This window comes from Cajanus cajan, chromosome 9, assembly GCF_000230855.2.
Source record: "Cajanus cajan strain Asha chromosome 9, NIPB_CcT2T_4, whole genome shotgun sequence".
Classification (NCBI taxonomy): domain Eukaryota; kingdom Viridiplantae; phylum Streptophyta; class Magnoliopsida; order Fabales; family Fabaceae; genus Cajanus; species Cajanus cajan.
Window position 1 is genome coordinate 56,496,270 of NC_138525.1, and position 24,170 is coordinate 56,520,439.

Here is a 24,170-nt window from a genome sequence, read left to right on the forward strand (position 1 = left end):
TTGAGTGATACAATTGTCTGAAACAATTCTCACCAATTTATGGGAATAAACCAGAATATCAGGCGACATGGCTAATAATTTAGGCATATATGGAAAAATAGAAACGTTAAAGGACATATCCTCTCAGCAATATTATAAGATCAACTAGGCCAATCAAGAAGCTTGAAATATTCGAAATATAACATGAAACACAAAATAGGACAATCTAATACATACATTTAATTATGGCCATCCTTAAAGTTCATTTGTGCAAATGTAATAAGTTACTTTTAACTTATTTTTTATATTCTTTTCTATTTTTCTTTCTCTTAAAGGTATTTTTTAAAATATTTATTCAAACAAACTCCATATCATACATACTGAGATGATACATGGTAGGATAAAAGATTGATGCTAAGGGCAGAGATTATTCACAAACTCCACATATTGAATCTTTAAATAACTCTTTGGGAACTCAAGTACTTAGTTATGTAAATTCTCCTTGTTATATGTTAGCCCAAAACCAAGAGGGAATAAGGGGTCACATGAACTAACTCCATCATCTGGTTGATCAAGCTGTTCAACTCTTTTGAACCAAGTCATTGGTAGTTGACCTTTGAAGTCATGATCTCCAAATATAACATCAGTGATTCCCTTTCCTTCAGTACCTGGCAACCATGCAGCAACAAGAGCATCTATCTTTTCCAATAGGCACTGCTCTAAGAGCAAAGGTCTTCCAGATATCAGAATCACTAGTGTTGGGATTTTATCAGCAACTAAGTTTATGATTCCAGCCCCATTAAATGGGATCACAAGCTCTGAATTGTCACCTCCACACTCAGCATAGGGACCTTCTCCAACCACTACAATAGCAAAAGAAACTTTGTTATGCTCTATGATGTCTGTTGATGGACACTGCTCATAAATAACTTCTGTTTCTTTCCCCACAGCTTCCTTAACAGCATCCAAGATAGTTGTGCCTGAAATTGCAGTCATATAAGGGACCTAGCAACCATTCTCAGCCCAATAATCTGACAAAAGAAAAATCAGTGGTATAGAATAAGAAAGGCTTAACTATCCTTTTGGTCCCTATAATTTTATTAACTTTAACTTTTAGTATATATAATTAAAAACATTTTATTAGTCTCTATACTTTTAGTTCTAATAGTTTTATAAACTTTACCTTTTAGTTTCAATAGCAATAGATGATAGCGACTAAAAGAAAATAAAAAATGGGACCAAATATAAAGTTCATAAATCTATAGGACCAAATGGGTATTTAAACCAATAAGAAAAAAATTGAAGCAATAGACATATATGGTTGAAACTTAGGACTAGGAAATGGGATAGAGAATTTATTTCAATAGCACATAACCAAAACATGAACTCTTCCAAAGTAGCATTAGGATTAATGAATTAATGAATGTGTAGTGTTGGAAATGAAACAAAATTGGCTTACCAATTGTTATCTGACCACTAGATCCATACTTAGTACCTGTCCATCCGCCACATTGATACCCAATATCATTGGCATGAGTCCCAGCAACAAGGATTCTCTTAACATTCCTGTCTAATGGAAGAAAGGGTTTACTAGGATCCTTTCCATTTTTCAACAGAACCAAGGACTTTCGAACTGCTTCACGTGCTAGATCCCTATGTAGCTGTGGCAATTATATAATAAGACTCTGTTTGAATAAGCTTCTTCAAAAATACTTATAGGAGAAACAAATAGGAATAAAAATTAAAATAAACTTTTCTATATGTTAAAACTAACTTATGCATGAATTAAAATAAGATTTTAGAAAAATTAATAGAAGAGAGTTTTCTACAAATTAGCTTAATTTTAGTCTATAGAGAAATTTATTTCATTTTTTCTTCCTATTTTTCTCTTCTAGAAGTGTTTCGGGAGAATTTTACTCAAACAAACCCTAAAACATAATATATCAATTACATTGATTTCACATATGTAATCAGATGATAAAAAAGTATAAAAACATTAACATTTTGGCAAACACATGTGATAAGTACTATGTTTTCATTAAGTTTATGGCTCAATTTGGAGCACTTATATCAATTTCAATAGTTTCCGATCTTGTTTTTAACTCAAAACATATCTAAATTGTTAGGTGATCACATTTTATCTTTGAATCATGATTTTAGGTAACTTACAAGCATTTGGTTGTTATTTTGTAGTTTAGGAAAAAGCTAGGAAAGAAGGAAGGAAGCAAAGGACAAAGTGGTGAACTCAAAGTAGAAGGAATTTTTGGCTAAGTCTCCAAGCTAAGCCTCAGTTCCACGCTTAGCCTCAGCTTGGCAGAGAGTCAAGGAACAAACTTTAATCCTCAAGTTGAGCGTGGCAACTGGCGCTGAGCATCAGTGTTCCAAAAATTCACTTCCTTCCAGACCCATCCTTCACGCTTAGCATGGTATTAGCGTAAATTGTACTGACATGTCATTACTTAGATAAGACAAAAACTTTTATTACCTAAAAGAGGGAATTTCGAGGACAGAAGGAGGGAGAATTATTCTTGAAGTTTGTGTGGCGGCTGGAGAGCTCTGAAACCTTCAAGATCAAGTTTCTTCCTTTCTTCATATTTTGTAGAGTTCTACATGTCTATATGTAGCTAATCTCACCCTTGTTGGGGTTTGATGTAACTAAATTCATTCTCATATGTAAACTCTAAGTGATCAATCTTAGTTGTTATTCAATTTTATTGCTCTATTTCTGTGCATAATGCTTGTTATGGCTTGATCACCCTTAACTTGAACTTGAGGTTTTTAAGAGATTGAGAAATGATTTTAAACCTTTGAATGAAAATAGAGCAGCTAATGGTGCTTATTGCTAGAGATAGAGTAAATGTCATTAGTCTTCTTAAGCTCTGGTTTTTAAAGTTGGTTTCTTGGTTAAACTATGCAAGAGATTGATAGTTTATTCTACCAACTTAGATGCCAACTTGTAAGACATTAGGGTTAGTTATTTTTGAGAGTGATTGATAAATTTTGAATGATGACTATTGTGAGCTTAGTGATAAACATGAAAGGAAGGTTTAGTGAAATCAAACCCTAACATTTATTAATATTGCTTTAGAATCAAGTTTTACACCTTAAGTGTTTACAAAAATACCAAAAAGAATTCTTATTGTTTGCTTACATTATTTACTGCAGCAAATCAAACTCTTATTACTTTTTGGTAGCTTAGTTAGTATAACAAGTGAATTTGTAAAGTGTTGTGCAAGTCCCATGAAAGACGATACTCATACTTTCATTGAACTACTTATACAATTTGGTACACTTGTCAACGGAGATAACATGTAGCATAAATATTTAAAAGAGAAATTCACTGTGAGCTGAATTTTGCTTACCTTGCAACCAACTATATCTAACAAAGATCTGTCAGTTAAAGGAAACTCAAAAAGTTCAGCAGCAAACTTTACTCTTAAAATGCGCTCAACAGCATCATCAATTCTGGCTATTGGTATTTCCCCTGATTGAACTAGAGACATCAACTCTTCAATAAATATTTCATATCTAAAAGGAACCATCACCTGCGTATTTTATTGAATATATAAATGAACACAAAATGAAATCAAGCCATATATGTTATTTTTTATGGGAATAGAAGATCTATACCATGTCAATTCCAGCATTAATGGCCGTGGAGATGAAATAACGATAATCTGACCCATAAGGTTGGCATAATTCATCAATTCCCTCCCAGTCAGAAATCACAAATCCCTACAGTGGAACATATATTTATACAAAATGCTTTATTTGAATTTAAAAATCAAAGAAAATGCAAAACAGCTTCAATCATGCTTAGTAGTATATTGTTACACTTCACCCTGAAATAAGAAATACAAGTGAATCTCTCCTCTCTAGAACAGAGAAAAAAATGCGTAAATGATTTAGCGTGTATCCTCATCATATAGCAATGACAGATAATATAAAGGAAATCAACAAATGAACATCATTTACAAGGCAATTTGATTATTTTAGCCCCTGACTAAGAAACAAGTTTTAGGAAAAAAAAAATCTACCTTGAAGCCTAGCTTTTCTTTCAAAATTTCATTTAGCAGAAAATGGTGACCATGGAGTTTGTTTCCGTTCCAGCTGGAATATGAGACCATAACGGTAGAAACTCCCTTAGCTATGCAGTCCACATAAGGGGCCATGTGGATCCTCTCCAAATCTTCATATGATAGTATGGTATTACCCTCATTTACACCTTTCTCTGTACCTCCATCTCCAACAAAATGCTTGGCACAGGCAACAATATTGTTTCTGGAGTACCAATTAGATGTATGAAAGTGATTTTGATTAAGATATATGGATCCCAACTTTGTATTGACTATTGAGTTTCAAAATGGATACTCAGTCTTCTCCATGGACAGAAAAAAACCATAGGTCGACATACAAACATGAAAATATGTAACAAATTTAGTGCATGTTTCGACTTCCATCACGTGGGTCTTTCAATAAAACCATGTCAACTAGTGTAAATGACGCAGAAGTAACATTTTGTTGCTTTTGATAAACGTGGAGAGAGAATGATAATGTGCATTCATGATTTATTTTCAAATACGCACTTAATAGTTTGAAATCACCAGTATATCAAACTTTACAGCTGAACTGAGCATGCCAGCAACAATAGAAGGGTAGTCAGTGTCCCATTCTCAATCAATTCAAGATGCTCAAAGAGTTTTTTTTTCTAAAGCGAATTTAGAATCTAGGAAAAAAATGATCCACAAAAGAAATTTTTAAAAAAATGATGACAAAAGGAAAAAGAGAAAAAGTATTGTCCTCCTGCAAGCAATTCTCTATAACTTGTTATTTAATGGCAGTACATATTTCACAATTTAATATTTCTAAAGATATGTAAATTTTATATTCAATTGAAGTTATATTGGTGACTTGTGTCTACCTCCCAGCCACAAATGGGTAGCCCCTAAGATGTCCTTCTGGAGGATGGCCCTGCAAGCCTAAAACAAAAGAAGTCATCTTTCTGACTATTTCTGTGTTTTCACTGTAACTCTCGTAGCATCTTCCCCATCTAGGATCTTTGCATACCTGTCCATTCACCTATCCAATCACCTATCCAAGTGAGTTGCACATATGCATTTCATTTAATTGTTAAGAAGAAAACTTTAAGAGTCATAAATTAAAGAAAAAAGAGACAAAACACATATATGTTAATTAGCCTGGAAGTTTTTAAGCTATAAAGTGGAAGTCTAATTTGTAAGCTTTGTTAGAAAGAAGAAACATTAGAGAGAACCCATTTTGTGAATTTTAGAGAGTATCAGCACAATATACACCTCTATTACTATTTATATCTTATTTATATAAGTAAAGAGACAGTGTAAGAATACAATTGTAGGACCATGTTACAAAGGTGTTTAGTTAATCAGCAATAAGCCATAGGTTATGCAGACATGAATAAAAGCTGGTCATCTATTATAATTTTTCAATTTTTGTACTATTGCCAACACTAGATGCAGTAAAATTACAAATCCATGCTAACCAATGTCAGAATTCTATTAATTGAATGAAATGAATTTTAGCCAAAAATAAAATTTGATGTTTTCTTTCCAATATCCAGGAAGCGCCGTTGTACAATCACATTATATTACTTGCATAAATGGTCCTTATGACAAATCAGCTCATAAGCCAGGAAGTATTTAAACATCTTTTCAAATGGGTTCCGTATGATCCAGACTGAAATTCAAATGATTATTTACGACAAGTGCCAAATTCCTCTCGTTTACACCTTTCTAGAAGGTAGTAATATTCCATTTTACCAAACGACATAGCATGCACAACTTCCATAGTAGCAATAAAATGAGAAATATACCACAGAAATCTGTTGTTCGGAGTTTCTTTATTTCTTTAGCAAATTAAATTGTGTTGTTTCCTTTCAGGTGAGCTTTATCATTATGCACAACATATTAGAAAGAAGTATCAACTGTAAGGGAAATGCCACGTAGCACAACACAGACACAGCTATAGTTTATCAATATAACTAATTTAGAATTTGGACTATCTATGATGCCTTACTGCCATACAAGGGGCAAAAGTAAAGTGAATTCCACTTGCTCTAAGTTCAAGTGATGTTGCAGCTCCAATTCTTTGAACTAAATCTGCATCCCTATAAAGGAGAACATAAGAACTTTAAATTATTTGGAACATCTTTTGCTATGACCAAAACGTCTAGATTTGGATTGTTTCATATAAGCAGAAAAAATGCACACAACCCCTCAACTTTCAATTATGGTCAACATTGAAATGTCTCAATAACTACTTGTTCATGTGGAATGGTTATAATTTGAAAATTTTGGTTCCAAGCAAGAATCTTTTCTACGTAAAGCCTTAAATTGGTTTTCAAAAAACTAGCATGTCACACTACATTGGTCCTTAAAATGTTTGTCACCAAATTATTCCTTAAAAAATCTAAAACTGTTATAAATATATTGAGAAAAACCCAAGTCCCACATCGACTAGAGATTAGGCAATTGAATAGTATATAAGTGGAAAGCAACTCTCACCTTACAAACCAGTTTTGTAGGGTTAAGTTAGGCTCAAATTCACTATTCTAAGATGGTATTAGAGTTATCCTAGATTCTTAAAAATGGGTCACCCACCATTGATACATACACCATAGGCATGAGGGGGTGTATTGAGAAAAAAAAAACTCAAGTCCCGCCAATCCTAGATCATTAAAAAGGGTCACCCACCATTTATCCACGTATCAAGCCCTAAACCCAAGTTTCACATCGACTAGAGATTAGGAAATTAAATAGTATATAAATAGAAAGCAACTCTCACCTTATAAACCGGTTTTGTAGGGTTGAGTTAGGCTCAAATCTACTATTCTAAGATGGTATCAGAGCTATCCTAGATTCTTAAAAATGGGTCAGCCACCATTGATACATGCATCATAGGCATGAGGGGGTGTATTGAGAAAAAAAAAACTCAAGTCCCACCAATCCTAGATCATTAAAAAGGGTCACCCACCATTTATCCACGTACCAAACCCTAAACTCAAGTCTCACATTGACTAGAGATTAGACAATTAAATAGTACATAAGTAGAAAGCAACCCTCACCTTATAAGCCAGTTTTGTAGGGTTGAGTTAGACTCAAATCCACTATTATAAGATATTGGGAAAAATCCAAGTCCCATATCGACTAGAGATTAGGCAATTAAATAATATATAAGTAGAAAGCAACCCTCACCTTATAAGCCAGTTTTGTAGAGTTGAGTTAGGCTCAAATCCACTATTATAAGATATTGGGAAAAATCCAAGTCCCATATCGACTAGAGATTAGGCAATTAAATAATATATAAGTGGAAAGCAACCCTCACCTTACAAGCTGGTTTTGTAGGGTTGAGTTAGGCTTAAATTCACTATTCTAAGATAGTATCAGATCTATCCTAGATTCTTAAAAATGAGTCACCCACCATTGATGCATGCGCCATAGGCATGAGGGGGTGGACCACCACCATTTATCCACGTACCAAGCCCAATAGTGCTGGACGTGAGGGGGTGTATTGGGAAAAACCCAAGTCTCACATCGACTAGAGATTAGGCAATTGAATAGTATATAAGTGGAAAACAACCCTCACCTTACAAGCCGATTTTGTAGAGTTGAGTTAGGTTCAAATCCAATATTCTAAGAACATATTTGAGGAAAAAATAGAAGATCAATTTGAAACTTTTACTCTTTCTCCTACCTGCAAATCAAAGTCAATCAGAAAATCAGGGCAGGGGTCGATAGCTAAATTTTAAAGATGCAAGGCCAAATCACAACAAAGTGAACCAACTAATCACCCCCCCAAAAGACAAAAAAGTAAAACAAAATGCACAACACCAACCTGGTAGCTCCAAGGGCAACATTGTGAGGAAATATAGTAGCACCATAGACACTGTTATTACCATGAACAGCATCAACCCCATAAATGATTGGTATGCCTAACCTTGATCCAAGTGCCAACTTTTGAAACCCATCCACCATATCAGCACAATCGGATGACAATGCCTTCTCAAAAGATCCATTGTGACTGTGAGGAGCACTGAATACACTCCCTTTGTTCAAACAAAAAGAAAACACAACTTACCAAAATGAAACTACCAAGTAATCAAAAAACACACTCTCTCTTTCACTATGTGACCTATGTATGTAGATGACAACATGTGTGGTTTTGGTTGAAGATATATACCAATGGAGAAGTGTTTGATGGCAGAAGGGGTAGCAACTGAACGCTCAATTTGTGTCATCTGACCAATCTTCTCCTTCAAAGTCATGAGAGAAAGAAGGTGTTTCACACGAGCTTCAATGGGTTCATTGAGATTCATGTAAACGCAATCCATATACTGTGATCTATGTTACTCCCAAACTGCTTCTCTCTTCTGTCATGCAGAGTTAACGCCCAAGTACAAACTTCACAGAAACCAACTTTGATGACTCAAGTCAACCCGAATACTGTATTGCATCAATATTTTAATATGAGAATTTATTCCTTTTCACTTTTTTAATATCAATGATGTTATCCCGGATCCTATTCATCACAAAGAAATGTAATAATTTTTTTATTTTTTAAAAAATAATTTTCATGTTTTTTATTATATATTTTTTATTTTATAATAAATATATATTAATTATTATGTATAAATTAATTAAAATTAAGTAATAAATAAGGATATAATTAATAATATAATATTTAATATTGTCTTGAAACTTGAAAATAATAAATAAATAAATAAAAATTATTATTAAAATTCCAACAAATAATTAAAAAAAAGAATAATTATCTAAAATTCCACTAAGTTTAGGTTAAGGTTAGAAGATTTGAGTAATTTAACTTATAATCTCAAAATCTCAATGTTATAATTGTACAATGATCAAGATAAGTTTTAATAATTACCTCTATTCTCGTTTTTCATAGTGCTTATGTAAGGGAATAAATGAGTATGAATAACTTATAAACTTGAATTGATTTAAATCAACACAATAAATTTGGATCAGATATTTTTAACCATTTAAATCATACCTAATCCAACTCAATCAAAACTTGTCACTAATCAAGTTGGATAATGGTTTTTTGTTTTTGACCTGTGACCCAACCCAACCTAATAATAATAATAATAATGATAATAATGATAAGTTAATGTGATCATTTGTTCAAACAATGTTTTCTATCACTCTTGTTCGATGACAAGTATTATGTTTTTGGACTGATAACATTATAACAATACAACATATTTATTTTAAATTTTATTTTGTATTAATGCTGATTGAGCTGATAATCATGTGTCAAATCAATAAATTTATTTTGTATCATTTATTTTATCGATTAATGACATTATATTTGAAACAAGATATCAAATGATGTACATTTATTATGAAATATTTAGATTTTATAATAAATAAATAAATTTAATTATGTTACTTGATTGATTCAACTCAATTCAACCTATTTGTAATTGGATTGGGTTGAATTTTTTAAAAAAATGTACAAACTCAACCCAACCTAGCCTGTTGAATTTTAATCGAATCAAGTAATAAATTCATCCAAACTTGACTCAACTCAATCCCCTTATATTCTTAAATTAATGTTTAAACTATTTATATCTATTAGATTATTATTGCTAAATAAAAGAGTCACTTCTCCAAATTATGAAGTGGGTAATTATGTAAAAAGGGTAAATTTGTGACAAAAAGGACATTGAGAGAGAAAGATAATGATTTAAATTTTTAAGTAAAATGGTCTATATAAAAAAAATGAAGATTAAGATAATTACCAAAAAAATATATCTACTTTATATAATAATATAAATTAGAAAGATATACTCTTCTCTAACTTTTAAATTATTAAAATAAATAAAGTAAAAGATAAATTATGAAGTAGATAATTATTTAAAACGATATACATTTTATGACCAAAAAAGACATTGAGCTAGAAAGAATGATTTAAATTTTCTAAGTAGTAGCAAAATAAATAAATAAATAAAATAGTCTATAAAAATGGAGAGTAAGACTATTATTAAAGAGAATATCTTTTTTTTTTCATATTCCTTTAATAAAATTATATCTTATTTTGTTTACCTTATAACTTTTAATAATAATAATATCAACAACGTAAATCACTTGAATCAATCACTCAGTAAAAAATAGATTTTAAAAAATGAATCATCAACAATTTACATTAAAAAATTGTTTCAATGTTAGGAGTCCATCAACATTATGGGGAATACATCATATTTTCTATTTCTTTATTAAAAACTTTGAAATTAATTCAACCGTAAATAATATTTAATATATGAAATAATATTATATTTAACTTCACTAAATGTATGTACGTTTAATATTTCAACCAATAATTCTTATTAAATGCAAGGCACATAAAATTTAATTCTTGCAGCCATTGATTCTCAGATCCCTTGTCTATTTTGAACCTAAAATATAAAGAATTGAAAAAACAAAAGAATACTATTTTCATCATTTCATCAAAGAAAAAAAAAATAAAGAAGGAATTAATCGTTAGGAGACGGGCAAAATGATGATGATAATTTGAGTTTGAGATATAATATGGGTATATAATAGATACAAGGGACCTTCTATGTGTCTTACTTTGTACATTGTGAACGTGAACATGATAGCGTATGTGCAGTGTGACTAATAGAATATGTTACAAACATCTACAGAACCATGGACTGAATCCATGCACTGAAAATTGATTAATTTATCTGAAACACTATGTTAATCTTATGGTTTTGACAAGTTCAAACTCCTGAACAATAACTAATGGAACTTCACTTTCTCTAGCCAAGGTGCACCACTTCAGAATCCTCTACTAGATCTTCATTGGCTTCTTTGCTAGTAATAATTGATTTAGTGATTGCCTTGGTTTCGGCAAGTCCTTATGGTCATCACCACAACTTGCTAGTTGTGCTGACTCAATTGTTGGGAAAATCCTATTTCTTGAGGATCGTTTGGTTTACATGGCTTTGGTGTATCAATGTATTCAAGTTGAAGTCTTTTCTTCAAGGTCTTTCATGTGTGCTATATTTGTTATCTCATTAATTTCTTTTGTGGGTTCAGATATAACAATGACTTCATTGTTGTTTAATTTGTGGTCAATGGCTTCATTGTTGTTCATTTTCTCACATTCTCCTTCTTTGTCTTCAAAATTGGTTACTTCAGTGGTAATTGGTAGTGGAGAGTCTTCAGAGATATTATCTGTAACCAACTTTTCCTTCTCCATATGATCTTCAACCACATGTTTTGACTCACTTTGCAAATAATTAACTTCTTCTGAACTATGCTTTGCCTTGTCTGTTTCTCTCAACTTGTTTATGTTTGTTTCCAGATCAGTTTCTTCAACAGGTTCAGATTTAGCAATGATTTCGTTCTTGTTTAATTCTTGGTTAGTGGCTTCATTCTTGTTCATCTTCTCACATTTTCCTTCTTGGTCTTTAAAGTTGGTTGCTGCAGTGGTAATTGGTAGTGGAGAGTCTTTAGAGATATCATCTTCCTCCACTTTTTCCTTGTCCATATGATTTTCACCTACTTGCTTTGACTCATTTTGCAAATAATTCCCCTCTTCCGAACTATGTTTTGGCTTGTCTATTTCTTTCAACTTGTTAGTGTCTCCCGCCGATAAACATGATGAGAGCATGGCTTCATTTTCATTCAAGTTATTGCGTTTTCCTTCAAAATCTTCATCAGAACTTGTGTCTGTTACTTCAGTATTAATACATGGTTTCATGGTTGCCTCTTCTGGTGAGTTTTCTTCATTCTCTTCTTGAATTTCCGAGGATGATTCTAGTATTAGAGAAATCAATGGCACCTATTCATTTCACAAGAAAAGAGGTACATTATAAGTGTATTGGCTAATATAATGGAACATGTCAAATTTAAAGATTCAAATTGTACTTTTTCATCAAATTCTTCTCTTGATTTCTCACTTATATCCTTTGAAGTCATCCTCTCTGATGGTCTAAAAGGTTCAATTGAAGCATCTTGACTAACTTTTGGAGTAAATTTGTCTCCATTAGTCTCATCATTCTTTAACTTATTTTCATCTTCCTTGTTACAAACTCCTACATCATTCATCTTGGTAGATATATTTGATTCTTGAATGAAGTTCTCCGGTGGACAAGTTTGTTCCTAGTCAATGTCACAAATAACACGCTAGTTAAAACTTGAAGCTTTTTTACTTTAAGGAAAACCAAGTTACAAGCATGACCAAATGATGATGGGATTTTTTTTTTGTATGCCAAATATATAAATATTAAAAAGATTTGAAGTAAAACAATCATATAAAACCTTGGTTTATGTAGTGATATTATACCAAAGCTTTTAGGCAAAACACTACCATGTTCCCCCACTTATGTATAAAGTTGTGATATGTCAAGAACATAGTAATAATTTACTAAAATAGATGAAAAGGAAATGGTGAATTTCTACAACTCACACCTGAGGATGAATCATGTCATTACTACGTGATTCAACATTTGGGTCATCTATGGAAGGTTGAATATTTTGAGGGATGGGGTCAAGGGGACCTTCATTTAATATTTCTTGTTTTATTTCCTGCATGTTGGACTGTTGAACATCTAGGTGCGTCTCTTTATTGAAAGTTGGCATGGAAACTTGGTCAGTTGTGGTCTTTGGTGCTATTGACAATACAGACCTTGGTGAAGATGATGAACTTGAGTTGTTTGAGACTTCATCAGTTGCTTCTTGTTGCATAATTGAATCTGATATACCAAGTTCTCCATCACCTCTTGAGTTATGTGTGTTAACTTGCTCAGAGACTGTTGAGTTGTTCCCATCATTAATAACTTGTGACTTACTTGAATTCTCTGAGATGTTTAACAATTCCTGTTGAACAACAATTTTTTTATTTAAATGACAAGAAAAGAATTCTTATCACAATTTATTACCATAAGTAAGGAAGACAAATAAATAATATAGGCTCAGTATTTGGTTTGAAACAATCAATGGAAATGATTATCACTTTAAACATATTATACAATAACACCAAATTGACTCACTATGGGTTTTTTTGAATTCTTTTCATGAAGTGAACGATTAACACGATTATCCATCAATCGCTTCCAACGTGATGATACAACTGGAGAATGAGAAGGTCGGGGTGCACCATTTTCTGTTAAAAAATCTTTTGTATTACCAAATATGTTGTTATGGTCACTATTCATTACATAGGTTGGAGTATCATCGGGAATGTCTGATCTTGAGGACATAGAGTCATCAGCTACATTTTCTTCATCTATGTTTTGTAAAGAAAGGGGTGAAGAAATGTCCCTCCAGTTGTTTATTTCTGAAATATCTTGCTCACTTACTCTACGTACTTCTCTTAAATGGAGTGAGGCTCCCCACATGTCTTCACTACCAGAAGTAACATCTTTATCAATGTCTCCATCATATATTATGGATTCTCCATCTGTGGTTGTAGCAACCTCATGGTTCTCATCAACTGTTAGTGTTGGTGAACCAACCTCAGAAACCTCCACTTGTAAGTCAGAAGCTAAAGAGCATGAAGGTTTGTGAGAGGTTGGGTCACCAATTAACATATTTTCTTGGTTCTTAATAATAGGAGGTGAAAAAGATTCATACAGAGAATCATTTATTTTAGTAGCACAAGTACTTGATATTGGTAAATTGAGACCCCCTACTTGAGGCTTAGGAACTCTTGGTAATTCTAGTTTCTCTGAAACTTCAGATCTTTCAACATTGATCATTGGAATTAAGTTTGACTCACTTGTGTGGTCTGAATTGGATTTTGTTGCTTGAACATTGTCCACTTCCTCACCTGTGATGTCAGCTATGTTATCAATTTCACATTTCTTATCCTCTTCATGTGTTGTTTCCTCTTCTTCACTTGATGGAATAGAAGGTTTTGATTCATTTTCACTGTCTTCTTTGGATATTGGTTGTTCAAGCTTGTCATCATTTCCTTTACCTACATATGCGAGATACATTAAATTTCATCATCAAAGTTTACCTCAATTTCCTATATATTTTTTTTTCTCATTAACTCAGGAAAAGGGGAGAAAGAAGAAAAAAAATGAGGAGAAAAGAAAGTGGTTATCAATATCACCTTCAAGCCTTCTAACTCTTGAGTGTGCCAACCTAGATTCTCTGGCTTGAAGATCTTCTCGTCTAGGTTCTATTAACAAATTCTTCAATTCTTGATCAAAACTGTCCCCAGTGAGATTGGGTTTCTCCTCAAAAGGATCGTAGGGAATATCAAATGGGCTTCTCAAAGCAGATGGTGCAGAACCAGGCATTTCTATGCCATCAAACCCTCTTGGAGAATCAAATGGATTGAGTCTTGTAATAAATAGTGGAGCAATTTGGCTTGGGATAACTGATTTCATATCAATTAGACCATTCTCAATCTGCAACTTTAATTGCTTTCTTGCTCTTCTTCTGGCTATAAGACTCTCTAGCCTTTTATGTCTCTCCAACTCACATGTCCCAAGATCCATCTCATTTTTCTGATCATCATCTGTCAATTCTACACCTTTATTGCCATCCTCTTGTGCTTTTTTCTCATCCTCTTTGTTTTTTGCCTTTTTCTCTAAACCAACACCACAAGTCACAAAGTTCAACATTGAAGGTTCAGAAAATAATGCTTGCTTTGTAGGATCCTCCAAAGAACCAACCTCTTCCTTATAAAATCTATTCCTTCTAATGTCGTTATTAAGTCTAGTGAATTCATTACGAAACACTGAAGATAAATCTTTGGCTTTTATTTCTATACCACCATACACATCCAATTTCTTCCCAGTGAAATTTCTTCTTCTACTTGTTGCATTGTGTGATGGGCACTTGTAAAGTAGTCCACGTCTTTCATTCTTTACCACGTTTGATAGAAGTTTTGATTCAACTTTTTTCTTCTCTTCTTTTTTCTCCTCCTTGTTGACACTTTTAAGGTGGCTTTGTTCAGAACTCCAAAAGATTCTAACAAAAATGGCAATGCACACAAAAAATGGGGACAAGAAGGCCAACAAATTGTAAATATAAGAAAGAAATATATACAAAATGAAGAAGACCAACAAAGCACCCGAAACTCGTGGATGCCTTCGAATAAAAGTGTAGCTAATCTCAACTGAAACATGAATCATTCTTGAAAAACGAAGTTGAATGTCCCTTAAATTCAAACCCATTTTTTGTTTCCTTCAAAGTAGGTAACAATCTCAAACTATAATACTTTCAAGATCCTGGTTGCATGCATGCATTTGTCACAACCCCTTAATGCGAAACTCATATGGGGGACTTTTTAGCCATTACCAGATGATCCAAACAAGTCATTGTATTTATCATAGTAATAATCAAACGGGGTTGACATGTTTGTTACAAAACCCCATTGAAACATTTAAACAAAAATGTGGTCTTCTGCCATTTGGGAAAAAAAATAAATGTAAGTAATTGATGTTCTAATTGAACAACAAAGTAGCAGAAGATCAATGATGGGAAATGAAAATATTGATGTGATTTCTCACTTCAATCCATAGAAATCATCCCCCAAATTGAAAATCTAAAGAAAGAATAACAGAGAGAAAATAGGAAAAGTGGCTCATAAATTATGGTCAAAAGTGAAAAGTTATTTTACCCTTTCCCTAACAAATGGTTAGCCGTTGAAACTATGACAATTTATTTCTTCTTTTTTAAGAAACTTTTCCTTTGGTTGACAATTTCATAGGACCTTTTTAATTTAGGAATTTTAGTGTGTGTTTCTTATCCTTTTGGACAACCGCAAAAAATGGACAAATGAATAAAATATACAAAATAGTTTCACAAGTCAAAGTCACATTACTTACTGCATAGTGTGGTTGTCTTCAATTGATAGTAATGCACAATACACTCTTTAGTTAGATTAGCATGCGTCTTTAGAAATTTTGGTTTACCGGATTTTATATTTGAATAAAGTTTTATAAGTAAATTCTATAACTCACTGTAGGCTATACATTTAATTACTACCTTGTAATATATTTGATCTCAAATAAAAATTTAAAATTTTGAAAAAGTTTCTTTTAGCAATCAAATATTTTATTATAATTTCATACTTATAATAAAAACATTAATTTCACATGTTATCGTTTTTTTCCTACTCAATTTGGGGGAAGGGGGAATCAAATTGGTATTAATAAAACTTAAAGGTTGTGTTTGGATAGAGGATTTTAAAATTTCAGAGAATTTTAAATTATAGAAATTTTAGTTACTTCAATTAAAATGTCTTCATTCTTAAGATTAATATAATATTTTTCAATACATCTTTTTATAAATAAAAAAAAAAAAACACACACACACTCATTATTGGGATTTTAAGAAAAAAGTGAAAATGTGTTTTTATTCTAAAATTTATTCAAATAAATTCTCAATAAATAAGAAAGTAGATTGGTTTAATATGAATACAATATAATTAAAATTATTTGTTTTTTATAAGAACCTGAGAAATAATCTTCTACTATGATTTCATTATTATTTTTATCAAAATGTTTTATATGGATCACACTATTTTTTTTGTGAAATTGAAGTACTATATTCATTTCAATGCCAATTATTTTGTCAGGAGATTAAAATAAATGTAAAATAATTTTCCATATAACTTTTTAAACAAGTAATAAAACTTTCTAAATAATCTAACATGACATCTAAATACAAATTTTAATTACATAATCTTCCTAATAAATTAACTGGAAATGATATAATAAAAAATTATCAGTCAATAATTCGAGATAAAAATATTTTTTAAGAATATAAAAGAAATTTTAGGAGCCTAAGATGATTGTGGGCCTTAGGCAGCTACCTCATCGGTCTTGAGGAATTTATGATCTTGAGCTAAGATGAAGCACTATACACATAAGGCCTTGAGCCCAATTTGTACTAGTTGCCCCTTTCTTGATATGTGGGTTGAGTGTGTTGACTGTTGAGTTTAACTTCCAAAACTTAGATATATATTTTACATCTAGTTCATATTTATAATATATTTTTTTCTTCATAGTTCATATCATAGCCAAATTGTTTCTGATGATTAGTTGTTAGATTCCTCCACATTTATTATTTTTCATTTCTTGTATAACATCTTAGACTTTGGGAGAATATATAAAGCTTTGTTCATTTGATTGAATTTTATCCTTCAGTTGACCTATTGCAAAACATTATTGATTCAAATTTGTGGAGTTTTATTTTATACCTAGCTCACATTCTCTATTAGTGTATTTATTGTGTATTTTTTAAAACTCAAAATAATTATTTCTTATTTACTCATTATAATAAGACGATGCTATTTTTTTAAAAAAGATAAAGTTTTTTAGAGTTTGAAGATATTTATTCTAAAAGAAAATATTTGAATTTGAGTTTAGAGAGATTTGTGAAACAATGCTTAAAGACACACATTGTATCTGTTAATTATTTTAGCAAAAATCTTGGGTTTGCATCAAGGAATAAACATAACCCTAGTCATAGAGTGGAATTTTTTCTTTGGTAATAGTTATAGAGTGGATTAATCTATCTATTGGGATGATCTTTCATATTTTTTTTCCCTCCATTTTTTAATGTATTCAATTGTGAATAATTTTCTTATCCAATAACCAAAGGTTTTCTTCAAATTGTTTTCACTGTATCATTTCATTGTAAGATAATATTTGTTTGTCCTAAGACTAACATTTATTTTATACGGTGGTTTTTAGGGTTTCTAAATGAAATAACGTGATTTGTTAAATTGTTTTAAAGACGGTAAAACTCAATTTACTTCTTGTCGTGTTTTCTATTGTCTTTTTAAATCAGGTTGTGTTGCTTTTTCAAGGACTTCACTCAATTACTATGACTAAGTTAAAGACTAGTCTCAATTTTATTTAGAGAAATAACTTATGAAACACCAAAATAAAATTTGTAAAAATAAATACAAAGACACGAGAAAGAAGTTAAATTATGCTTTCAGAATCTTTAAAAAAACTCCATGAAATAGATCAAAACCTTTTGGAAAGTTTTTGGAATCGGTGAAATAGTGAAGATGGTTTTTGAAAGACATAACAATGTATAATCATGTTCAAATCTGGTGATACAATGAAAACTTTTAGAAATACTTGTTTTGATTATAATTTTTTTTAATCATAAAACAACTCCTATTTATGCTATTCGCATAAATAATTAAAGACAGGAGAATAAGAAGTTCATGATGTGTATTTTATATTGATTCACCTCATAATTTGATATTACATCTTCTTGACCAATTATCCAAATCTTTCAATTTGGACTTTCTAACTTGACATTTTTTCAAAATAATCCTTATGTGATATAACACTTTTTTTCAAATTAGTACTGTGATATGTGTATACTTTTACTTGAACTCTATACTTTTATGATTAAGTATTGAGCTTCAAATTTAGTCTCAATTAATCACTAAATTCATATTAACGATAAAATAAAAAAATCTATTCAAATAATAATAGTAAGATTTTAGGTAATAATAATAAATAAATAAATAATCATACATATGTGCAAGTAAAATCTGCTATAGATTAAAATTTGATAGTTTAATATTTATCACTTATAGTTCAAAATATAAATAAAATCAAATGAATCTATCTAGATTAGTCTAACTTGAAAGATTTTAAATAATAAATATGAAGTAATGAATTCTTACTTCAATGTGACCATTATAAAAAAAACAAAATTTCATTATAAAATAAAACAAGTATCTTTTAATCAAATTGTCCAGGAAATCTTGATCTTAAAATAAATTGTTATAAAAAAAATATTTATTTTATGTATGATTATAATTTTTGAGAAAAATTAGTGATTATGAAAGATAGTAAAAATAGATGAAAGATGTGTATTATGTATATTGCATATGCAATGGCTTAAAATAATCATAGTTGTTAATAGTATGATGTATTTACGATTAATAATACAAAGTCAAGGCACCACTCGTATAGTCGTATAACGTGTTTGTTACGATGTCTATAATTCACAAGCTACATATATAATAATTATAGCATGGCTAAATTGTATTTTAGTTTATGTAATATACGATCATATTGTTTTAAATATTACAATTTTAACGGTTAATTAAAAGATAAATTTATATGAAAAAGTTCAAAGATAAATATTTAATAAATAAATTTAAATTAAAAATTTTATAAAAAAAAAACTAAAATTGCATATTTAAAAATTGGTAAAAGTACTTGTTTATTATGGGGATTACAATTTAGCCTCTAGCTTCTGGCACACGAAATTAATTAATTTTGAATGTTATCCAAATGTGCGAAATATTAATTTATGTTTATCAACAACTGAAAATATACACGTTGAATTCAGTAATAATAGGTCAAGAATTGCAATCGTAAATACATAAGCATATTATTAGTTGCCCATTGTCATCGCTATCATAAAAAGAAATATTAATTGCATTTTTAATCTCTTTCGATCTAAATTGAGTGTGTGTTTATTAGCTACTTAAGTTTTTATCTATCAAAAAAAATATTATTTTAGATAATCAAAATTTATATGTTTAAAGCAAAGCAAATTCAGATCAACTGTTATTTTTTTTCTATTTAAAACCGTAAAAATACTATTTTTACCTAAATATCTAACGATTTATGATTGAATTGGAATATGAAATAACTTAAAAAAAATTGGTGTTAAGAAAACTTTAAAATTTTAAAAGTGAGTAATTTGACTAAAATTTGATAAGATTTAAGATTATAATGGGGATACCTGCCGTAGGACCGAATTTTTTTATTTATTTATAAATATTTTGAATGAAATTTGATATTTTGATTAGTGAATTTTGAATTTTAACACGCGAATTCAATTTATAAATATTTTAAATAAGTAAAACTGAGAATTTGAAAATTTTGGTAGAAGAAAGTTGATGAGAATACCAATTTTTCTAAATTTAAATATTGAGTTTTTTTTTTTAAGTAGAGAAACTAAAATTAATAAATTATTTAACATGGTGCATAAATCCAACGTAGTGTATAAAAGCAGGAACAATTTTCACCTTCTTAACACGTTACTTTCTTAATATAATATTAAATATATGTTAAAGTATATATTTTAATAATTAATGATTGTTGTTAGACTTATTATATCATCATTTTTGGATCATTTTAATGATTGGATATTATCACAAAAACATGCACGCTCAATCTTATAGTATGAGTGGTGAGATTAAGAAGAGAATAAGTATAGTAAAGAAGAAGAAAGGAAGCTAGAATTTCATTGATGATAAGAACGATGACTACGTTATATATATATATAAAAGGGATTTATTTATTATAGAAGTAAGTATATCTAAACTTATTACATTCAATAATTTATGTTTTACGTCAAATTTTAACGATTTAATTATTAGATTTAAAGTTTTAATATATAGATTAAATTTGTAAATTTTTTTAATATTTAAAAATTATTTGATACTTCGTTTTATTAATTCAAATTGACGAGTAATTATAAAAATATTTTATATATTGATTTGAATTAATGAAATGAAGTATCAAATAATTTTCAAAATTTTAAAAAATTTACAAACTTAACCTATACATTAATAATTTTAAATTCAATAATTTAATAATTAAAATTTGATATAAAATATAATTTATGAATCTCTCATATATATATATATATATATATATATATATATATATAATAACAAAATAATTAAAGTACTTTTAACTAAAATATCTAACATTATCTAAGGGAGAACAACCATTCACAAACCTATCCAAATTCATATATTTTGGAATAGTAGTGGAAGGTTGAATAATATGCATAGAATTTTAAATTTATATCCCATTGTCTTCATGATAATTTTTTCAAATAAAAACATATAACCAACAATATCTTTCTCATTTTATTATTAACATCTCCTTTCAGAATTATATATATTTAAGTTATGTAATACATTTATAAATATATTATTTTTTAAAGCATGTGTATATAAATTAAACTGATATAATAAAATAATGTGAATATAAAATTTTATATATATATATATATATATATATTAATATCCATAATTAATTTATCGTTAATTTAAATAATTAAATACAAACCTACTAAAACAATTCATTAAAAAAATTAACAAAATATTTTTTTGTTAATACAAATAACGGATAAATGTATTTAAGCAATCATAATAATTTAAAAATTATACTCCTCCCACTCCATTTGATTTATGTTTTGTAATTATTGTCTCTTTCAATTTGATTCACGTTTTATAATATAATACAATATTAAATTTTTTTTATACATTTAATTGTTATTAATGCATTATTTAATATTGACAGAAATTTAATTCTTTTAATGGTATGTTAAAGAGTTACATTTATTTCATAAATTTTGTCAACTTTAAACATTAAGCAAAATGGAAGAGAGAAAACATATTTATACTTATTATAAAAAAGTGGAAACATTTTAGTAATCATTTTTTTTAGTCTCTATTTTTTGGTGAACCTTTATATCTTTAAATACAAAAATAAAGAATTATATTTTTGACAATTTTTAATATTTGTCTGTGTATAATTATTAGAGGTATAAAATATATTGACCCCTCTAATTATAATTATATATATATATATATATTAAATATATCATTGTAAAACCCTTATTTGTTCCTTATAATATTTTTTGTTTCAATTTAGTCATATTTTAATTTTTAGTTTCAATTTGGTCCCCAATAATTTAAATTATTGCAATTTGGGACTTTCGTCCAAATGATTTAAACAGAGTTAATTGTTGGCCACGTGGATGTCAGGTAGATGCCACGTAGATGCATAGGTGGACGCCAAATTTTATGAATACACTTGGAACCAGAACAACCCGTTCTGAAACCAGAACGGCTCGTTCTGCTTGCATATATTACGTGTTAATTTTGCAACTGGAACGGGCCGTTCCAAATGCAAATTTAACACACCATGAGTGCAACGGGCCGTTCTGAAACCAGAATGGGCCGTTCTGAAACCAGAATGGGCCGTTCTGAAACCAGAACGGGTCGTTTTGGTATTAGAACGGGACGTTCTGGATTCAAAACGGCCCGTTCCAGAACACCACCAAAATGTCGCAATGTGATTCAAAAATTGAAAATAAAAATTCATAACATATCATAAATTCAAAGACAGAAACATGGTTCAGAAACTGAAAACAAAAATTCAGAACATAACATACTAAAAAAGTTCAAAGAAATTACTGAGAAAGGAATCTGGGTAATGCTGAAGGGAAACCCTAAACCACAAAAATTCAGGTTGTACCTCCTCAAGAACAAGTTGTTATTGTTGGGGTACATTGTCAATGACTTTAAGGGAAAACATCGTTTCGTTTCATTCTTGACTGTATAGTGTCAATTTGGTAGTAAGTGGTTCGCTCCAGTTTGACTAACAATGAAATAAAACCTGCTACCATTGTCCTTAGTGATACACTGCATCGTCCTTAATGATACACTGTATAGCTCAAATGTTTAGCAATTGAAATTATCAATCCCTATTGACAATATTACCAAATATAGTATTTGAAATGTTTTGTACCTTGGGTCTTTTTCCTTGAACGATTCACAACCGTAAACTATAGTCATCGACCATTCTGGAACCAGAACGACCCGTTCTAGTTACACTATTGGTGTGTAAATTTTGCATCTGGAACGGCTCGTTCCAAGTACAAAATTAACACACCAAGAGTGCAACCAAAACGAGCCGTTCTGGTTTCAAAACAGGTCATTCTGGTTTCAGAACGGGTCATTCTGGTTCTAGGTGTATTAAAAATTTTTGGCATCCACCTACGCATCTACGTGGCATCCACCTGACATCCACTTGACCAACAGTTAACTCCGTTTAAATCATTTGGACATAAATACCAGATTGCAATAATTTAAATTATTAGAACCAAATTAAAACAAAAAATTAAAATAGAACTAAATTAAAAAAAATATATTATAAAAGATCAAATAAGGGTTTTAAACTTATTTTTTCTATCCGGAAAGGTTAAGTACACAACTCGAATATCTGCTTCATTTTGCAGGAAGTTTCCTCCTACTTGTAGGTCATTTATGGCAGACGGTACGACCCTAAGAGCTCGTGCCGCAAAATTTATTGAGATTTTCATCTTTCTCTTCTTAATTTATGCATCAATTCAATAAAGTGATATTTTTATCGTATTAATTTTTTTAAGAACAAAATAATCAATCAAAAAAGTTATATAAAATAATGTATACCAGACTTCTCTTTAAAATAAAAAAGTATTCTCTAGTAAAAAAGATGTTAGAATAATATAAAGAAAGATAAAAAGTAAAAATATATAAACTTTGCCATGTTTCTAGCATTAAAATGAGTTGCATGATACCCATTGAAAAAATTCATCATCTTCGAACCCCTCTTATGGCTCCTAATATTTTCGCCGCACACCCCTCAACATAGAAAAATTAATATCAATGTTATAGAAAGTGAGTGTAGAGTACTCTATTATTAGAGAGGAAAAATATATATAAAAATATATGCAACAACTATTTCTTTTAAATGTTTGAGATGAATGCAAATGATGGAAATCAATCTTCTAAATTAATTAAAACCATGCACATTTAAAACTAAAATTAATTTTTTACACTCTTAATTGTCATAGAAAAGTTTACGAATCACTTTTAATCTCATTATAGTTTAAGTTACTCGTAATAAATTCACAATTAAGAAATATTTATTTTTTTTAAAATAAAACCAAAATATATGCGGCTTTAACTTATAAAAAAATTATTTTAATTTAATTATAGTTATTCATGCTATTTTAAATTAATACCTTAAACTAATTGAGGCACCAAATTTAGAAATTATCAAGGAAAAAAATGTTCAGTTTAATATGTATATTTTTTAATTCTATAATTTTCTTCTTCATTGTCGACCAAATTATGAATAAAAAATCATGAAATTAAAAATTGAATATTCTTAATGTAAAAAATAATCAAACTATAACTATATACTAATTATTGATAATGTTAAAATACAATTTCGAATTATTTTGATTCTTTAAAAATTTGATTATAACAATTATAAAAAACATCCATAAATTTAATAAATCAATTAACGTTTTTATTTGAATTTATAATATGAAATACAAATTTATAAGTGGCTATTAGGAAATATATTTTATAATAAAAATTGATAATAAATGGTATAT

At 29.6% G+C, this 24,170-nt stretch overlaps 2 protein-coding genes across 10 annotated transcripts; both read right to left on the reverse strand.

Moving 5' to 3' along the window:
- Positions 1-244: 244 nt before the first annotated feature.
- Positions 245-8,462, reverse strand: LOC109816285 (uncharacterized). Of its 9 annotated transcripts, none has more exons than XM_029274963.2 (9): positions 8,194-8,457; positions 7,849-8,059; positions 6,031-6,121; positions 4,901-5,058; positions 4,017-4,260; positions 3,610-3,714; positions 3,342-3,524; positions 1,439-1,640; positions 245-842 (listed from the first exon to the last, which is right to left on the reverse strand). In XM_029274963.2, exons 1-9 carry the CDS (start codon positions 8,342-8,344, stop codon positions 463-465), a joined length of 1,725 nt encoding a protein of 574 aa, XP_029130796.2. In that variant the 5' UTR covers positions 8,345-8,457; the 3' UTR covers positions 245-462. The 9 variants fall into 9 exon arrangements, with proteins under 9 accessions (XP_029130796.2, XP_029130795.2, XP_029130794.2 ...); XM_029274962.2 differs by having other exon boundaries at positions 245-959; positions 3,414-3,524; positions 8,194-8,456; XM_029274961.2 differs by having other exon boundaries at positions 245-959; positions 8,194-8,455.
- A 2,069-nt stretch (positions 8,463-10,531) lies between these two features.
- LOC109816274 (uncharacterized) lies at positions 10,532-15,558 on the reverse strand. Its single transcript, XM_020381208.3, has 5 exons — positions 14,101-15,558; positions 13,034-13,962; positions 12,453-12,860; positions 11,910-12,143; positions 10,532-11,823 (listed from the first exon to the last, which is right to left on the reverse strand). Exons 1-5 carry the CDS (start codon positions 15,170-15,172, stop codon positions 10,999-11,001), a joined length of 3,468 nt encoding a protein of 1,155 aa, XP_020236797.2. The 5' UTR covers positions 15,173-15,558; the 3' UTR covers positions 10,532-10,998.
- Positions 15,559-24,170: the final 8,612 nt, after the last annotated feature.

What these genes read in the sequence shown, in the direction of transcription:
- LOC109816274 (XM_020381208.3), bottom strand. Translation starts at nt 15,172, where the DNA reads ATGGGTTTGAATTTAAGGGACATTCAACTTCGTTTTTCAAGAATGATT. An exon ending in ATGACATGATTCATCCTCAG is followed by an intron (nt 12,144 to 12,452) that starts GTGTGAGTTGTA and finishes GACATTGACTAG; the next exon opens with GAACAAACTTGTCCACCGGA. An exon ending in GAGAAGAATTTGATGAAAAA is followed by an intron (nt 11,824 to 11,909) that starts GTACAATTTGAA and finishes TGAAATGAATAG; the next exon opens with GTGCCATTGATTTCTCTAAT.
- LOC109816285 (XM_029274961.2), bottom strand. Translation starts at nt 8,344, where the DNA reads ATGGATTGCGTTTACATGAATCTCAATGAACCCATTGAAGCTCGTGTG. An exon ending in CATCAAACACTTCTCCATTG is followed by an intron (nt 8,060 to 8,193) that starts GTATATATCTTC and finishes GTTTGAACAAAG; the next exon opens with GGAGTGTATTCAGTGCTCCT. An exon ending in TACCCATTTGTGGCTGGGAG is followed by an intron (nt 4,261 to 4,900) that starts GTAGACACAAGT and finishes TTGGTACTCCAG; the next exon opens with AAACAATATTGTTGCCTGTG.